Source organism: Mustela lutreola, chromosome 14 (genome assembly GCF_030435805.1).
Source record: "Mustela lutreola isolate mMusLut2 chromosome 14, mMusLut2.pri, whole genome shotgun sequence".
NCBI classification, from domain to species: Eukaryota; Metazoa; Chordata; class Mammalia; order Carnivora; family Mustelidae; genus Mustela; species Mustela lutreola.
In genome coordinates, this window is record NC_081303.1 from 5,288,255 (window position 1) to 5,307,825 (window position 19,571).

The 19,571-nt window shown below is 45.1% G+C and overlaps 1 protein-coding gene across 8 annotated transcripts in view; it reads right to left on the reverse strand.

The window, feature by feature from the left end:
* Positions 1-402: 402 nt before the first annotated feature.
* POU2F1 (POU class 2 homeobox 1) overlaps positions 403-19,571 on the reverse strand; it is a 172,447-nt gene continuing 153,278 nt past the window's right edge. For 6 of the 8 annotated variants that reach the window (XM_059147094.1, XM_059147087.1, XM_059147093.1 and 3 more), the window contains 4 exons: positions 18,135-18,252; positions 5,691-6,039; positions 5,002-5,090; positions 403-1,879 (listed from right to left, as the gene is read on the reverse strand). In XM_059147094.1, the coding sequence (XP_059003077.1) occupies positions 1,566-1,879; positions 5,002-5,090; positions 5,691-6,039; positions 18,135-18,252 (870 nt within the window). In that variant the 3' untranslated portion in view covers positions 403-1,565. The remainder of the gene's footprint in view (positions 1,880-5,001; positions 5,091-5,690; positions 6,040-18,134; positions 18,253-19,571) is intronic. The other 2 variants (XM_059147088.1, XM_059147091.1) reach the window with 1 other exon arrangement.

Sequence of the window (19,571 nt, forward strand, 5' to 3'; positions counted from 1 at the left end):
CAATTCCAGAAGCTAATCCCCTTCTCCGTCGTAGAGCCAGACGTGTGCTGCCCTTGTGACCCGCCTAGCTGGGGCATAGCTGGGGCATCACTAGCAAACCAAGGAGACACTTGAGGTGTGTGCAAAGTTCCTGCTCAGGAAGGTTCTCAAGACCCCGTGCCCAGCCAGCGGTGCGCTCTGCAGCCGGGGAAGCAAGGAGAGACTCGGCTCAGAGGCATGCACGCGCCGGCCCGTGAAAGAGAGGTCTGCGGCCAGGGGGCAAGGGGGGAGCCTCAGACTCCTCCCATCACTCCTCTTTGGGAATACAGAGCTGATGGCAGCCGTCTAGTGGCTTCCTTCGGAAAACGAAAGAAGGGCAGTTTCCCAATCTCAATCAGTCCCTCTTTGCCAAGTCAGTGAAAGGAAGTTTGGATGAAAAGCTTCCATGAAATGGAAACACACAAACCAACACACCAACAGTAGGAGCATTTTTCAGGAGATAAGAAATCAGGAGAACCGCCCAGTCAGGGGTCTGCAGTAGTCTTTGCGCTTTGGGCCCAGATCCTGCCCTGCCGCGCACGGCCGTCCCCACGGGAAGTCGCGGAAGCAGCACCCGTGCGCCGCAGGACCTGGGCCTCAGGGTCATTCAGTGATCTGGGGTGAGTGAGAGCTACAGTTCAGCAGGAATTCCTTCCTACACAAAAGTGCTCCGAAGGCACCACCTGACGGGGGGGGGGGGGGGCATGTGTGGAGTGGGCGTGTTTGCACACACTGCCTTCAGCTTCTGCACCAAGCCTCTTGCATAAGTGGCAAAAGAAAATAATTTTCTAGCACCTCTGTAAGAGTCATCAAGGATAAGGAAACCAGCAAGAACATTCCCCGCAGTTAAGAACGTAAGTCTCCCTTACCCCCAAACCCACCCTCCCCACAGTGTGGGAGCTCACTGAAATAGGATCCAGGAGCAAGAGATAAACATGTCCAAACTATATATATATATATAAAAAACAATAACAACAACAACAATAATAATAGAGATACAGTAATACAGGCCTGCCTAAATTGTACCAGTTAAGAAAGGAACCCCCAACACAATTGATACGATTATAAACACCTTGTTATGACTTAATGGCCTGTACAACAGACCCATAAAAATGATTTTTTTTTAAGAAAAAAAGAAATTTAGACAAACAAGAAATCCCCTTCCTATATTGGAATTGGTAACCCACCTTAACTTGTCATCATGACTGCTGGAAATGGTAAGTAGTCCTTTCACTTCTTTTTTTGTTTGTTTGTTTTTGATTTTTTGTTTCTGCTTTTTTTTTTTTTTTTAAACTTTTTGGTTAGAAAGTTCTCCAATCCATGAAGCAATCCTGAAAAGACAGTGTTTTATTACAAAATTAGGCAAATGTTGTCCTTTCTCCATCCTTTGTTTCTGGTATGCGTTTTTCTCCTCCTCTCCCTCCTCTCCCTTGCTGCGGAAACATGGCAAGAGGAAGCCAATCACATTTTTCAGTCTCAGCCTGGCCGGCAGCCCATCGTGCCGCGAGTGGACAAGGCTGGTGGCAGCCCCGTGCAGCCCAGCCGGCTCACTGTGCCTTGGAGGCGGTGGTGGTGGTGGCGGCGGCGGCCCCGCTGGCGGAGGCCACTGTGAAGAGAGAGTTCTGGATGGACTCCGTGGAGGTGGAGGTGGCGTGAAGGCTGGCTACAGGTCCAGAGTTCCCTGCGGAGGCTGCGGCGGCAGAGACCAAGCTCACGGGGTTGCTGGTGAGCAGAGAGAGGTTCTGAGGGTTCAGGAACAGGGGGGCAGTCACGATGTTGGGGGCTCCGCCTGCATTAGCAAAGACCAGGTTCCCAGTGGCATCCAGTGACGTTATTGGAAGGGAGCCACCAGAGGCAAGAGCTACAGACAAAACCCCCACAAACAGGCAGAAAGGAGAACGTTAAAACCATTCTGGAGAAGCCAAAGTAGCACATCTAATGTAGTCTTCCCACAACCTCGGTGGAAAAGGGCAACCCTTTATTGACTTTCTATCTTAATCCCAGCGCTCTCCTGCCACCAGCTGAAGCGCATCTGTAATTCTGGAAGAGCCTGAACTGCTGTATTTGAACGAATGGGCGCAAGCAGCACAGGTGGGGGGGCCAGGAACGAGCAAAGCCGAGCTGCCAGGCCGTCTCGGGGCCTCAACTTCCTAGAGGACCTCGCCCTCTGAGGAGTATTAATATTAAGTCTGATAATTTCATCTTTAATGAAGAGTGCTGATTTTACACTTTGATTCAAAAGGCAAACTAGATACAGTGACTGGGGCATTAAGATATAATTTGCTTTTAGCCAACTGGCATTATTCATAAATCTGAGCACTTAAAAAAAAAAAAAAGATGAAAACCATCTTTCCAAATGACTTTAGTGCTAAAATCATGATCTATAACCAAATAAAGTGGCAGGTGCGGCTAGCGCCGCCCTTGCTGAGGCATCACGTCGGACTCCCAGGACTCCTACGGAGGACGACGACGACGCAGAGAGGGAGGGGTGAGGACAGCACAGGCCGAGGTGGCCTAAGGGGCTCACTAAGGTTAGGACTTGCTCTCATGAGGGAGAATCTCTCTGCGATGCTGTCACTTCTGTCCCCACAGAAGGTATCACCGGACTTCTAAATAATTGGGCACTCTCATTTAATCCCTTCTTCTGCGATCTGACAACCCGCCATGGCCCTCCCACCCATATAACCACATTTGCACGTGAAGATCTGAGGGGTTTTCTAATGGCACTAAAAATCCGGTTCATTTCTAACAGAATACATAAAGCAAGCTAGGGGGACTGAAGGGAAAGTCTCTGACTCTGGACATGGCATACAAAAAGCAAGTTTAGGGGCACCTGGGTGGCTCAGTGGGTTAAGCCTCTGCCTTTGGCTCAGGTCATGGTCTCAGGGTCCTGGGATTGAGCCCCCCATCGGGCTCTCTGCTAGGCAGGGAGCCTGCCTCCTCCCCCTCTCTGTCTGCCTCTCTGCCTACTTGTGATCTCTGCCTGTCAAATAAATAAAATCTTTAAAACAAAACAAAACAAAAAACAAGAAAAAACAACAACAAAATGATTAACAAGACTTGGCGTAGCCTGACGTTTTCTGAGGTTCTAGGCTTCTAGTCATCGAACAGTTGCAGAGCTTCCCAGAAAGTACTCGTTCTAATCTCAGCTGGGCCCTGCAGAAGGCATTTGCCTTTGTGGCATCACTAGAGCCCAGAGGTACACCCTCACGCAAGAGGAAAAGTAATTTATCACAAATCTTATGCCAGAAAGAAATCCTCATATCAAAAAGTTTACAGCCCTAACCATCAATTTTACATACGATTTAGTCAATGAGAAACCCAATATAACGTAAGCCAACTGTCACGTAACGATTAATAAGAAATACGGATTTGGTCATTCAGTCACCTGAGTGACCAAATTAGTAATTCTTAGGTAGATCGAGTCGACATCCACAGCTCCTGAGAACGCTTCAGAGCCAGAAAGGTGGAATGGGTATCTTAGTATCAGGGACGGTGGCTTTTAGACCCCACCCAAGGGCAGGGACTGGCTGCCCCAAGACAAACGACGTGACCACAGGGTCGGAACTTGCAGTCCCACCCCCAGCCTCGCGGGATGGGAGAGGGGACGGGGCCTGACTCCGCCAAGGGCCAGGGACTTCGTGGATCATGACAGTCATGAAGCCTCTGTTAAAACCCAAGAGGACAGCTTTGGGTCTTTTTTGGAGAGCTTCCCCTCTGGGAGAACCAGGAAACTTCTACCTGCCACTGAGCCAGGCCCCAAGCTTCCCCTGGCCAGAGAGTCCTCGGGCTGGCACCCCACCTGCCGCGCCTTCCCCTCTGGCTGCGGACCTGGCCCTTCCTCGTGCCCTTTCACAAGCTGCTGAGCGTTAAGCAACGGCTTCCCTGAGCTCTGCGAGCGGAGCACGAGACGCATCCTAAGGAGGAGACTGCGGGGCCCTTGGATCTGTGACTGGTCAGAAGGCCCCGGGAAGCGCCGGGGCCTGCGACCGCGGTCTGAAGGGCTGGACCCCAAGCCGGGATGTCGGGCGCTGCCTCTAGGGAGACGGTATCGGAGTCCACTTGAACTCTCCGACACCTTGCTGGTATGCGACAGCTGCTCGCCTCGCCGCTGGGGGTGGGGAGGGCACGGTGGCTGGAGCTGGGTCTAGGAACCCTAGAAAGTGACCGAGGTCACGTCTTAGATGTGTCCGTCCCTCCCACTCACTACCGCAGACTGCAGACCCCATTCGGGAAACACTGGTCGGACTTGAGGTTGGCTAACAGCTTCTGTTTGGCCCCAGGAACTCTCATTTAAGTACAAAACATTTGAATCTTAAGAAAAAAATTCTCTGATTAATACACTGATGTCTCCGGTTGTCCTCCTGAATCCCCTAACAGCATCTTCAGACACAAAGCTCCGAAGCCAAATAAGCAAAACCCTTCCCGTCTGGAAGGAGCGGCTCCCGCCTGGACAGCACGGAGGCCGAAGGCGACCCGCGGGCCTCGACAGGAGACCGTCCAAGGGCCTGCGCGGGCTGTGCTGGCGGGGACGGGCGAGGGACGGAACCGAACCACGGCAAGTGCGCCCGGAGTCCGCAGAACGGGCTTCAAAGTTAACTCACTCCGGGACCACCTCCTACAGCCGCTCTTAGGGGCGCGGCGGGGACTGGAGACTGTCTCTGGGTCAAGTCTGCCTGGGATGGGTCCTGGTTGTCTACTTAGGTCAGTCTGTCAGGGGGGAATTCTGCCTCCACGTCTGCTCACCTAAGGAGACAAACAGCAGCACGGAGTCCTCGTTTCTTAGACACTTCCTGTTCTTACACACGATCCCTATACCGCGTGCGGAAAAAAAGCTTTTCTACAAGGACGTTTTCTTGGTCGTGCGGTTCATGGGCATCACCAACCCAGCCCTCCCGCCACCTTCGCCCGAGCACAGCAGACCCCCCGGTTAACAAGCGCGCGCGCGAAAGCAGAGCGCCGCGAGGGGGACGGTCCACTGACCTTGAATGGTCGCCAGTGTGCTGTTGCTCATGAGGGCCGGGCTGAGGGCGCCGCCCAGGGTCCCTGGGTTGAGGCTGAGTAAGGCACCTCTGCAAGGTCAAAAGAGGGGCCACTCGTTACACGGCGCGGCTGCCGGGCTGAGCTCCCGCCGGAGGGCAAGGGCAACGGGGCTCGGAGGTCAAGGACGTCTCTGTCACCCTCCGTGCGGGACCAGGGCTTGCCTCGTGCTTTCCGGCTGCTCCCGGCACGCAGCCAAATAAGGACATGAAGCCCCCCCCGCCCCGGACCTAAAACCCGCGGTTCTGGTGACTCTTCTTTCAAGGACTGTCTCCCCTTTTCCAGAACAAAACACAGAAGTGCCAGAGAAAGGACCGCATTTCAAGCGACCCTTCCACGCTTGACAGTAAACCGGGGTCCCGTTGCTCGCTCGTGTGGGTCTGCGAAGCGGCCGGCGGCGGCGGGCAGCGCTCGCGCCACAGACCGGGGCCCCCTCCGGGCCCCACGGCGCGCGCCCCGTCCTCGCCCTCGTCGTCGCGAGGAAGCCCCGGCGCGGCCGCCCCCCGCCCCGCCCCCCGCCCACGGCTTTAAGGAGAGTCGGGGGGCCCTGAGGGGGGTGGCGTCTCCCCAAGAGCGACCGCAGGGAGGGCCCCCAGCGGCTGCGGGACGCGCCCGAGGCGGGCGCTGCTTACCCAGCTGCGAACTGCGAGGGCGCCATGAGGCCCGGGCTGAGGCCGGCGGCCGCGGCCATGGCGGCGAGGCTGGCGTTGGCCGGGAGCGGGGCGGCTCCCTGGAGGGCGGCGGCGGCCGCCGTCTGCAGCCCAGACGCGGTCACCATCACCTGGCTGGTCCCGAGGGGCGAGGACAACGTGGAGGTGGTCTGGGTCGTGCTGGTCTCGCTGGCGCTGGACGCCTCGGAGGTGGAGGCCGAGGCCGACGGGGAGGGACTCAGCGCGGGAGAGGCGGCGGCGGCGGCGGCGGCGGCGGGCGGCGCGGCGGCGATGACGGTGGCGGTGCTGCTGGGCGTGCTGTCCGTGCTGCCTGCGGGCGGGGGCAGAGAGCGCGAGAGCGTGAGCCCCCGCGGCGCCGACGCCTGCGTCCGGCCGCGCCGCGACCCCACGGTGACCGGTCACCGGCCGCCCGGTGGCCTCTCGCGGGGGTGTCCCTGCCACCCGTAGCGGCTCTGAGGAAACCGACGTGAGAACCCAAACCGCGATCCTCCTTTAGAGGCAAGAGCGACACGGCCGCCCCGCGCGCGGCGCCCAAGCCGTCCAGGCGGGACATCAGGAGGCAGCCGGCGGGGCGGGCCGGTCTGGGGAGGAAACGCGCGAGCGCCCCGGCCCCTGAGAAGCGGGTTCCATCAGAAACTGCAGTGGCCTCTCTAGAAAAATCAGAACAAAACAGCGAAGGCGAGAACTAAAACTTGGGTGTTCCTCTGAAGTTCGGCGTCAACCACATCTGCGAACAGCGGGGAACAGCTGCGGCGCGCCCAGAGGCCACGGAGCCGCTCTGCCTGAGATCAGCTCCCCCGCAGCCTGTCGGAAACATGTTCCCTGTCCCGGAGACAGTAGCATGCAAGGGTATGATGAATCCCAGAAAAGAATGAAAAATGAAGCTCGAGGAAACTGTTATTTGAGAGATCATTACAAAAAGAATCAAGATGCCCAAACTTCTTTTTGTTGTAAGGAGAACAAACATTTGTATACAAACAACTAACGGACATTATAAATATAGTGCTGGAAACTAAAACACATTCACTGGAATTACTTAATGTTCGAGATCAATGTTGTCCAACAGAAACTTAAATAATTATGTAATTTAAAATTTTCTAGTGTTCCTACTGAAAATATTAAAAAGGAATAGGTTAAACTATTTCCACAATATTATCATTTTAACATTAAATCAGTCTCAAAACTTTTTTTTTTATATTAAGTCTTTGAAAATAGTGTGTGATTTGTATGTAATAGCACATCTCAATTAGAATTAGCCCCATTATATGTGCTTAAAAACCACAGGTGGCTAATGCCTGCCACGCTGGCCAACAGAGGTCTAAAATATGTCTAGAAGTTAGGCCTGTGGAGTCACAGAGGCAAGTGTGACGAAAAGAATACACTCTCTCTGCCCAAAGCAGAAATGACTCATAAGGCAGTCATAGAAAACCTTCCATAAAGCAGATGCCAGCCGTCCCCAGTGAGCTGTAATTCTGATGCTATTTACAGAAGGCACTAGAGAAGAGGCCCTCTCTGTCAGTTCTCAGTAAATGCCACATAATCACAAACGTGGGCTGCCTACACCAGCTGGAACTGGTTCTAGGGTCTCCCCAACCATATATATGTATAAAGCAGAACCCCAGAGGTATTTTCTCAGGACAGAGAGCTCAAGAAGACAAAAAGCGCCTATAAATTTTCAGCGTAGTATTTCTGTGAGGTATAAAAGACTTGATACATTATAGAAGAACTAGACCAATCAAAATAAATATTTCAAACCCATAAATACATTGAAACAAAGACCTTATGTAAAAGAGAACTTTTTGGTGATAAAATCTATCACTAAGCTAAAGAAGAAAGACTCTCTCTTAAAAAATTCAGTTCTGTCCTCCTAAAACCTATTTTTGAGCCTTCTGGTCTATACTAAGAACATCCAGAATTCAACTCTCCTCATTTTAGCTCTAAGGCAGTGTTTCTTTCACACGGCAAGGAGCTGGGAAGAAATCAGACATCTGTTTCGGTACTGAGTCTGCTCTTCCGGCCCCCACTCTGCTGCACAGAAGTGTTACGTGGACTCAGTGAATCCCATAAACACATCTTTCTTATTGCTTATCAAAAAGGGACCATGTATTCCTCTTTCCCCCTTCTCAAAAATAGATAAAATTGCCTCTTTATTGCTGTTTTTGCTAAATACAGCTACACCTGTATCATTAATCAGGCTCCGTTACTGTTTCAGTTCTAAATCTACCTGATCACTCTCTCCCTCTGAGCCCCTGATGTTGTGCTGGGTCCTACGTTGGGCAGGTTCACACTCTTCCACTTTTGACACCTGGAAGAACTGCCCCTGTTCTATCTAGAAAGGCAAATGTCTTTTCTCATTTATCTTTGTACTACTAGGAAATTTCAATGTACTTTCAATCTTTTCTTGATTAATTTCTCACCTTATGTACCTTGATCTACCCTTATCTATGGGTACTACTTCCCTTTCCAAGTGCTGAAACTGTAATTTCCGTAAGATTTCTTATCTTGAGGTTAAAAACTTAAAATAGGATTTTTTTTCCCCACTCTCCATTTCCACTGCTTTCAGACAGACTATTCAGCATCACTCTCTTTAAATCCCCTATGTATACAAAGAAGGTCCCAGTCATCCTCAGCAGTGAAGTTAACCTGGGCTAGAAGATGACTCCAGAAACCACTCCCTGGTGTTTTTTTCTGGTTGTCATCCTTGAACCACATTCCAGGTGTTTTCAATAACAATATGTCATGTGAGGGGCACCTGGGTGGCTCAGTGGGTTAAAGCCTCTGCCTTCGGCTCAGGTCATGATCTCAGGGTCCTGGGATCGGTCCCCGAATCAGGCTCTCTACTCAGTGGGGAGCCTGCTTCCCCCTCTCTCTCTGCCTGCCTCTCTGCCTACCTGTGATCTGTCAAGTAAATAGTAAAATCTTAAAAAAAAGAATATGTCATGTGAGCACTTGTAATTTTCAAATAAATTCTCCTACCTAGTGAATCACATTTTATTTTTTTAATTGATTTCATTTTATTTTGAAGATTGATTTATTTGAGAGAGTGAGTGTACAAGCAGGGGAAGTGGCAGGCAGAGAGAGAGAAGCAAACCCCCCTCTGAGTAGGAAGCCCAGCATGGATCTTGATCCCAGGATGTTGGGATCATGACCTGAGCTGAAGGCAGACACCCAACTGACTGAGTGGCCCAGGTGCCCTAGTGAATCACATTTTAATCAACATTTTATGACCTTATATTCTTGGCAACACAGTTACTTGGGCTACTTTGACCAGAGAACTGATGTTTGCTCAGCTTCAATGTCCTCAACAACAAAATAAGATGCCATCACCCACCTAGAAGGTTAGTGGGAAGTTCCGTGCAAGGATATATAGTGTTAGGCACATCCTCTCACTTCCTGCCTCATCTTTGTTTTTTTAGAAAGTACATTTTTGAGATATAATTTAAACGTAAGAGTCAATGGTTTCTCATATATTTACAAAGTTGTACAATTACCACCCACTGCACCGGGTTTATGACCAGATCGCCTGTGGCTCTTCGTAGTCACACCCCTCTCTGCCCATGGCCCTCCTCCTCATCTGCTTTTCTCTACAGATTTACCTTTTCAGGACACTTGACGGAAATGGACTTGTATGATTTGTAATCATTTTCATCTGGCTTCTGTCAGCACACTGTTTTCAAGGTTCATCCATGTTGTAGTGCAAATCAGTACCTCCTTTTCCTGGCTGGAAAGTACTCCAGCGCATGGGCAGACCACACCGTGTTGAGGGCTTCACCAGCTGACTGGCACTGCCTGGGTTCCCGGTATTTGGTTATTACGAAGAACGCTGCTAGGCTCATCTGTACCAAGGTTTTTGCATGGCCACGCTTTCATTTCTCTTGCGGACTTACCAGGCCAAATGATAAGTTTACATTTAACTTTTAAAGACACCGCCCAAGTGTTTTCCAAAATGGCTACATCACACTTCACACTACCCCAGCGATGCAGGACGGTTCCTGGCCAGCAACTATTATTTTTGGTCTTTTTGATGACAGCAATTATACAGTGAGTAGGAAATTTTATCTATGGTTTTAATTTGCAATTCTCTAATGAGTTACAAGGCTGAGCATCTTTTTAAGGTGCTTGTTAGTCATTTCCATATGTTCTTTGGCATTATATATATATATTAGAATTTTTCCCTTTTTAAAAATGAGGTTGTTTATATTTTTACTACTTAACCGTAAGTTATTTACATGCTCTAGACACAGTTCCTTTATCAGATACATGATTTACAATGTTTTCTCCAAGGCTGTGGGTGTCTTTTCATTTGCTTAAAATGTTTCCTGAAGTACAAGATTCTGCTTTTGATAAATTCCAATTTATCATTTTTTTTCTTCTATGGATTGTGTTTGGTGTTGTATCTACAAACTCTTTGCCTAACCCGAGGTCATGAAGATTTTCTCCTGTTTTCTAAAAATTTTATTTCTTAAATTTAGGCCTTTGATCCCTTCGACTTCTTAATTTCCATGCATGGTATCAGGAAAGGACCTGAATTCATCTTCCTGAATACAGACTTCCGGTTTCTCAGAACTATATAGTGAAGAGTATCTTTTTGCTACTGAATTGCCTCAGTACCTCTGTCAAAAGTCAGCAGAGCCTAAATTTAAAGGTTTGTTTCTGGACTCTCAATTCTGTTCCATTAATCTATTGTCTGTCTTCACGCTGGCCACATACTGTTTTCATGACATAGCTTTACACCATGCTCTGAAATCAGGATATTTAAGTCCTCCAGCTTCATTCTTTTTCAAAATTGTTTTGGCTATTCTGGGTCCCTTCCATATATATTTAGGATGAGCTTATCATAATTACTGCAAGAAAATTGCTAGAATTTTTACTATAATTGTACTGAATCTATAGATCAATTCAGAGAATACTGTCATCTTAAAAATATTGAGTCTTCTAAACCACGAACATGGAATATCTCCATTATTTAGACATTCTTTAATTTCTCTCAGCAAACTGCAGTTTTCACTGTATAAGTCTTACACTTCTTTTGTTAGATTTATTCCCAAGTATTTTATTCTTTTTGAAGCTAATTGTGAATAAAATTATTTTTGTAGTTTTATTTTCGTACACGCTCACTGATAGCATGTACAAATGCAATGGACTCTTACATGTTGATCTTGTATCCTGCAACAACACGAAATTCATTTATTCATCCTAATAGTTTTTTTGGTATGTGGACTCCTTGGGACTTTTATATATACAGAATAATGCAAACAGAGTTTAACTTTTCCTCTTTCAAACTGGATGTTTTTCATTTTCCCCCTTTGTTAAACTGGCTCTAACCTCCTAGTACAATGTTAATTCGTCGACAAGAGCTCACTTTGTTCCTAGTTTTATGGGGAAAGCATTCAGTCTTTCACCATGAAGTATGCTGTTAGCGGTAGGTTTTTAATAGATACTCTTTATTCTTTATCTGGTGAGGAAGTTCTCTTTTATTCCAGGTTTTTATTATGAATGGGTGTTGGATTTTGTCAAGTGCTTTTCCTGTATCTGCTGAGATGATACTGTGGTTCTGGTCCTTTCTTTTGCTGCCGTGGTGTAGTACATTATCTGATGTTATTATTAAACCAACCTTACATTCCCGGGATTAGGCCCTCTTGGTGGTGATGAATAATCTTTTCTGCACATTAATGGATTTGGTTTGCTAAAATTTGCTGAGTGTTTTTTGGTATATTTTCATAAGGGATATGGGCCTATACTTACTGTGTGTGTGTGAAATCTCTGTCTGGCTTTAGTAACAAGGTAATATTGGCTTCATACAATGAGCTGTCCTTCCTGTCTTCTGGAAGAGAGAGCTGAAGATTAACTTTATTTCTTCTTTAAATATCTGACAGAATTCATTGCTAAAGCCATCTGGGCCTAGACTTTTCTTTTTGGAAAGCCTTTACATTAATGATTCATTTACTTTGCTTGCTTTAAGTTTATTTAAGTTTTTTTTTTTTTTTTTAATGAGTTTGGATAATCTGTGTCTTTCTCAGAATTTATCCATTTCATCTAAATTGCCTTAATTTTTGGGGCATAAAGTTGTTCATAATACTCCAGTATGCCACATAAAGCACCAATTCCATTCCTAAATATATACCCAAGAGAACTGAAAACATGTCCACATAAAAACCTACATATACATGCTCACAGCAGCAATGTTCAAAATGGCCAAAAACAGAAAGCAACTCAAATGTCCATCAATTGATAAATGATAAAATCTGTTATATCCACACACTTAAATATCACAAAACCAGAAGAAAGGAATGAAGTACTGGTATTCTGTAAGACGATAAACCTTGGAAAATGTTATACACTAAACAGAAGAAGCCAAACACACACCAAATAATACATTATTCTACTTGTATGAAATGTCCTTAACAAGCATATCCGTGGAGACAAAGCAGACCAGCCAGGACTAGGGTGAGGAGTCCATGGGGAAGGACTGCTAATGGGTATGGGGTTGCCCAGGATTCATTATGGAACAACGTTTTGGGAAGAAAATTGGGGCAGAGCATGTTTAGTTGAGATTATTGAAGGCTGTCGAATTTTCGTCTTTGAGACACATCCGCACATATCTTTCTGGAGTAGTACACCCACGAGCATTCCTCTGTCTCTTCTAGGAAAGCTCACCAGAGAGCGGTCACGTGCCAAGCACTATGCTAAATACTGGGAAAATAAAAGCGACTGTGTCAATAAGACTAGATTTCTCTTAGAAGATGGTAAACTGAGGATATGGTTCTTTGCTCTTCATTTCTAAAATCCTATTCCAAATGATGGTGAAGAAAAAAGGAAGTAAGAGTTCTGGGGACAGATATCAGAGGACTTGAGATTTTGATAGACTCGCAAATAAGAAGTTGAAATTTGGTGGTAGGGAAACCAACTGGAGTCCAGCAGTGAGAATTACTCACGTCAGCAGAGCCCTGAGGAGATTCCAAGCTCAGAGTTGTCAGAGAAAGAGAATTACAATAGAAGGGAATGACTTTATTCTGAAGAGAACTTTCTGTATAGTCCTGACTTTTGAAACCTATGTTTCATGATATGCTATTAGCTTATATACTTACAAAACCCCCACAAGGATGAGAGGAAGAACACCAATATTGAGTATCAATATTGGAATTTCACATGAATAATGTAGCTACACTGAAGAGAACAGAGAAATAACCAACCCAAACAGCTACACAGTCTCTGTATCACGTGCCTTCAGGCTAAAGGCAAGAACCCTAAACAACCAGGGAACTCGACTCAGGGGGCTCTCCGTTTAGAGGCGTGGACTGGCCATTCTGAAACCACTCTGTTTTCACTACAGGACCCAGCAATCCGGTCACGATACTCCTCTTACTGTGGGAGCCAGGCTGCTCCCTCACCGTGAAGGCAGTTAACTTGGAAAACGGACAGAAAGGAGTAAACTCTAGGGTGCCGGACTGGAACTGGAGCTCTCAGTATGAACTCATGGATCTGAATAAAAGTAGCTAAAGTGCACACAGCTATGTACGGATCTATGTATAAAAATAAATTTACATGTGTCGGTCTAAGCACACATATGAAGGCACGCATATGCACACGTGTACCTATTTCTATTGAGATGCCCTAGCAGCAATGACCGCATAGTATCAATGATGCATCTAGATCCTGGCATCTGCATACCTTCCCTCACTAAAAAGAACTAGGGATCCTTGAAGAAATGGCTGATTCCAGGCCTGGTGCAGAGAACCTTCAGGATGAGGCTGAACATCTTGTGCCAAAGAATTAAGAAAGCAAAGAATGAGGGACATGTCGAAAAAGCACAGGAGCTACCGCCAAGGGGCTCCCACTGGCAAAATGAAAAAGAGTTTGAACACTAAAATAAAAAGTAATAGTAGGATTCTAACCTACTGAATATGGAAAGAACGTCTGAGTCCATACTGATACAGACAGATAAATAGGGGAAAAGGAAAAGTGGATCCTTACGGTTGAAAGGCAACTAATGAATGTAGAAGAAATAACAATTACTTGAGAATCACAGTAAGAGATCCATGCAAAAACTATCAATGGACACTAGTGGGCAAAGGTGTGAAGAAATTCCCCATTTACTGCTGTAAAGAGTCAAACAGTAACGACATGATGGAAAACCCTGACAGAAACCACCTTCATCAGACCGTCAAAGTCGGTGCCACCCGGAGTGGGACTGATCAACAGCACGTGCGTCCACACCAGGCACCAAGCAGGACTCAACATCACTTCTGCGGTCTTCTTGCCCAAACTGCATAATCTGCATCTGATCACGAGGAAACGTCAGACACAACATCTACAAAATAAATAGCTACATTCTTCAGAAAATCAATTTCCTAAAATACAAAGAAAGACTCATACTGTCCCCAGTTTAAGAAGAGACACAGCAACTGAATGCAATGCATGATTTAAGATTTTTTCCTCTAAGAGGCATCATTGGCACGTCTGGCAAAACATGAATGTGAATTGTTTACTAGATAGAGGACTGAGTCAATGTTAAGTTCCTGATATTTATTTATTTATTCATTCATTCATTCATTCATTTATTTGTTTGTTTGTTTGACAGATGGAGATCACAAGTAGGCAGAGAGGCAGGCAGAGAGAGAGAGAGGAGGAACAGCTCCCTGTGGAGCAGACAGCCTGATGTGGGGCTTGATCCCAGGACCCTGGGATCATGGCCTGAGCTGAAGGCAGAGGCTTTAACCCACTGAGCCACCCAGGCGCCCGAAGTTCCTGATTTTTGATCATTGTATTCTCACTAGATGTGGTAATGTCTTGAAGTAGGGATAAAGTAGCATATCCATTAATTTGATCTTCAAATAGTTCAGAAAAACATCACATACATAGCAAGTGAAAGAGAAAAAGGAGAGAAAAAGCAAATATGGCAAGATTTTCCCATACAGAGAATCTAAGGGAAGAGATGTGGGATTTCTCTTAACTATTCTTGTAGCTTTTCTGTAAACCTGAAATTACATAAAAGTAAAGGTCCTAAATGGCTTTGCCCAGGTTTACGACACAGTATTATAAAACCAGGAAGATTAAAATGTTAAGGGGAAAATAAATCACCTACAGTTTTAAATAATTCAGTTGGTTGGGCAACTGCCTTTAGCTCAGGTCATGATCCTGGAGTCTCGCATCAGGCTCCCTGCTCAGCAGGGAGTCTGCTTCTCCCTCTGATACTCCCCCTTCTCATACTCTCTCTCTCTCTTAAATAAATAAATTCTTTTTTTTTTTTTTAAAGATTTTATTTTATTTATTTATTTGACAGAGAGAAATCACAAGTAGATGGAGAGGCAGGCAGAGAGAGAGAGAGGGAAGCAGGCTCCCTGCTGAGCAGAGAGCCCGATGCGGGACTCGATCCCAGGACCCTGAGATCATGATCTGAGCCGAAGGCAGCAGCTTATTTAACCCACTGAGCCACCCAGGCGCCCTTAAATAAATAAAATCTTAAAAAAAAAATAAAGGTCCTCATTATAGCATTATTTATAATAGTGAAAACTTCATTCCTTTAATAATTAGTTTATAGTTACTGAGTATCTTATATTAGCATATAAGATACGGAGTATATTACATTATTTTATATTCTAGGTGGTGTGCTTGACACAAAGGATATAATATTGAACAAACAAGACCAGTTATGTGGTTCGGAGACTGAGGCGTTTCTTGGGACTCAAACGGAAAAAGCTGGTCATTCTAGGTAGAACTCAGCCATGATGGCACTTAAATGGAAATGTTTACGAAGTTCTAATACAAACATTTAATTAAATAAGGGCAAATCAAAAGTAGAAATGTAAAAACTATTAACAGGGGATAGTACTTATTGTAAGATCAGAAGTAAAAAAAGTACACACTGAACACTATTAGAACTGTACATATGTACATAAAAGATTTAAAGGCAAATATAAATAGCTCATTGTGATTATTTTTCCCATTTGAGCTTCTGATAATGTTCAATTTTTTTAAGAACTGAACGAAAAATTCATTCTAAAGAAGTTACCAACACTTCGATTTTTATTTTTTATTATTTTTTTTTAAGTAGGCTCCACAGGAGGCTTGAACTCACGACTCTGAGATCAAGACCTGAGCTGAGATCAAGAGTCAATCGCTTAACCGACTGAGCCACCCACCCAGCACCCCAGTTACCAACATTTTAGAAAACAGTTATAATTAAATGCACATAAATGGGCCAAGCAAGTGAGTTCAGGAAAATGTCATTGGTTAACTGGAACCATCAAAAACTGATAGGAAAGTTTTAGCTGTTTTCGGGATGTATATCTCCTAAAAATTACCTTCTGTTTCAGATTTTTGCCACATTTTTAGAAAATTTGCAAAGCTATCTGTTCTACCAAGTTCTAGTTGAACTACAAGGAATTGTTCTGCAAAAGATGGGTATTTTTAGTCCTAATAAAATATGATATAATTTGCTGGGAAGGAAAAGTTCAGTTTATAATTTAACAGAAGGCGGCAGGCAGGCGGATGGTGAGTTCCTTAAAGGCCAGAATTCCACATTCCTAATGCCCCAAACAACAGCGGCCAGTCGCCCCCAGTTTGCTCACGAAGCCGAAGTACTGAACACTGTCTACTGTACCCTCGCGCACACGGGGTTTCTTCCAATCTCCACTCCTAAGGCATCCGAAGACGGCCCCGATGAGGTGGGGATTGATGGGAGTTGTCATTTATGAACCTCCCTGTATTTTACTAAAAATTGAGCTTTTATCTATTTTGTGAAGGGAACGTTTAAAGCTTTCATCAAGTTTTCCAGGAGCTCTAAAACCCCAAAAAGGTCAAAATGTACTATTCTCGGGGCGCCTGGGTGGCTCAGTGGGTTAAAGCCTCTGCCTTCAGCTCAGGTCACGATCTCAGGGTCCTGGGATCGAGTCCCGCATCAGGCTCTCTGCTCAGCAGGGAGCCTGCTTCCTCCCCCCTCTCCCTCTGCCTGCCTCTCTGCCTACTTGTGATCTGTCTGTCAAATAAATAAATAAAATCTTAAAAAAAAAAAATACTATTCTAGGGTGCCAGGGTGGCTCAGTTTGTTAAGCAGCCGACTCTTGATCTCAGGGTCATGACTACGAGCCCTGCACTGGGTTCCGCTTTAAGCCTCCTTTTTAAAGAAGTGCTACTCTAAATAAGTAAACAAAATTATGAGATTTCCTAATGACTTAGAAATTTAATAACTATATAAAAGCCCAGTGAGATCATAGAACCAAAGAAGTGCTATAACAAACTTAAAACATGCGTGAAGACAATCAAATTCCTCAACTCTAGGTTAAATTCACGCTTGACTGTGAAATAGCACAAATTCATTCGAGGCTTTACTACTAGCAGTAATCAACCCGGTGAATAACTACAGAATATAGCACTAAAAAACTTCTGATGACAACGCTGTTTTGTTTTTTTTTTTTTTTTTTTAAAGATTTTATTTATTTATTTGACAGACAGAGATCACAAGTAGGCAGAGAGGCAGACAGAGAGAGAGGAGGAATTAGGCTCCCCGCTGAGCAGAGAGCCCGATGCGGGGCTTGATCCTAGGACCCTGAGATCATGACCTAAGCCGAAGCAGAGGCTTTAACCCACTGAGCCACCCAGGCGCCCCAACACTGAGTTATCTTAAAAGTTCTTGGGAAATGTGCTATTTTAAAGGAGGCCAAAGGAAAAAAAATTATTTATTCATTTTATAGTCAATGTGTCAGGCACTAAACTAGACACTGAGACTGCAAAAAGAATATTTAGATCTTCTAAGAAGCGCAAAGTCTACTGGAAAAGACAAAAGTAGAAAAATATAATCATTTATAATATAAGCAGGTGGAAAAGAACAGTTTCCTGGAAAAGCAAGAGTATTTCCAGAAAGAATCGATACCTATGCTGGGGTAGTTTCCCTGCTATCGGAGAGAAGTGCAGGCAGGGCTAAGGTTTCAGGCGGTGGGGATGTTTACAAAGGCACAGATGGAATCTTCCTGTGCACTGAGGGTGGAAGGGAAAAAAGACTAGCGGAGGACAAGATCCAGACTGGAAGTAACCTGCCGTGAATTGATGATGAACTTGGATGCTTTCCAGAATACAAAAAGCTGCAGCCACTGAAGGTTTTTAAGGAGTTACTTGAAAAAAAGTTGGGAGTTGTGAAAGGTAAGTCTGGAACAATGTAGAAGATAAGAGTAATGTGGGAAAGAACAAAAGAGATAAAAAAAAAACAACTTTACGTGAAAGTTATTTTTTCTGAAAAAATTAATTATGCCTCTTTTCTGGAGTTCAGGGTTTTTATATAGGACTTTACAAAGAAGTGATACATATTTGTCGTTTAGAGCCTTAATTCGCAGTAGCGTTCACAATTCTCAGAGAGACCTGTCACAGGCCTGCCGCTGGTGCGCGAGCAGCACAGCCCGGCTGCCTTACCTGTCACGTTACCTGTAACAGAGAGGCTCGTCACCGCCGCGCTGGTCAGCGGGAGGACTGGATTGACCGTGAGGGTCGTGGCCGCGCTGCTCGTCACAAGGCTTGGTGTGGTTGCCACCTAGAGGTCAGAAATGGAAATATGCAAAAGCATTTTTAAAAAATCAGAAAATGTATACCAATACTGAAGATGTATTTTGCCTGTAACAATTTTTAAATTCCAGATAAAAAAGAATTAAAAGGGCCTAAGAGGGAATAATTTTATAATCATCTTTTGATCTTGGAATTGAGAAAATAGACATGTTCAAAGGCTGCTATTAGAAGTTGGTTTTCTTTCTGATAGGAAAAATGGCTTTGCCCAGGTTTTAAAAAGAAATAATTTAGAAATTCCTAAATTTCAATGATGGTGAGTCAGAATTACTCCAAGTAAATAAAAAATATTATACCAATTATCAACTTAATCTACACGAAAACTATTCAACAGGATCAGAGAATCAGGGAATCTTGGATTGCTTTTACTTTTGGTCAGGTGGAGACAAGTGTCTTGTTTTTGTTTTTAATGAAATGATATTATAGAAAGAATGTGAGGCAAATTTTTTAAAAGCTTGCAGTTTCTTTCTGAAATAACATAAAATACTTCTACAGTTTTGTAAGAAACACTGTCTTCCTTTCAGTAACAAATAGATCCAAAACACAAAATAGCCACCTACATAAAACAGGACCGTATCTAAAGACTATCTTTTTCATAACTACTATGTCAGGAACTTCATGATTAAAGCCCAACCACTCAACAACCACAGCTTTCCCTTAACAACCAGTACGTGCTCTTAATGATGACTTTAGTTTAAAAAGCAGTTTTCGAGTGATACTCAAATATAATAAGAACAAATTAATAAGGGAAGATAAAAAATCCAAACCCAACAATCTACTTCTCATCTGTGGAATTCTGGTTGGAAATATGGAGTCACATTTGCCATCATCCTTAAGATCAGGGGAGTACATGACCGCCGCATGTTCCCTCAGTTCTAGAATACTCTTCCAAAGCAATGCATTCAAGTTACTCAATGAGGTCAGCAAAGAACAGTCCCACATATGTTTGAGAGTGAAGACGTGAGATGGTTGAATTCATACCAGTTCAGAGCTAACGGTTATATGGAATTCACTGTCACCTCTTCATGTAAGTTTAATAAACTGGATTTTAAAACCCAACATGAATATAGGGGCAACTGCGTGGCTTAGCCGATTAAGCATCCCACTCTTGATTTCGGCTTAGGGCGGTGAGACTGAGCCCTGCGTTGGATCCGTGCTGAGTGGGGAGTCTGCTTGAGAACTCCCACCCGCTCCCCCTCAAAACAAAACAAAGGAAGAACAACAAAACCCCAAGACCCAACATGAAGAAAAAGCAACTAAAGATTTTTTTTCAGGTCACTGGAACCCAGC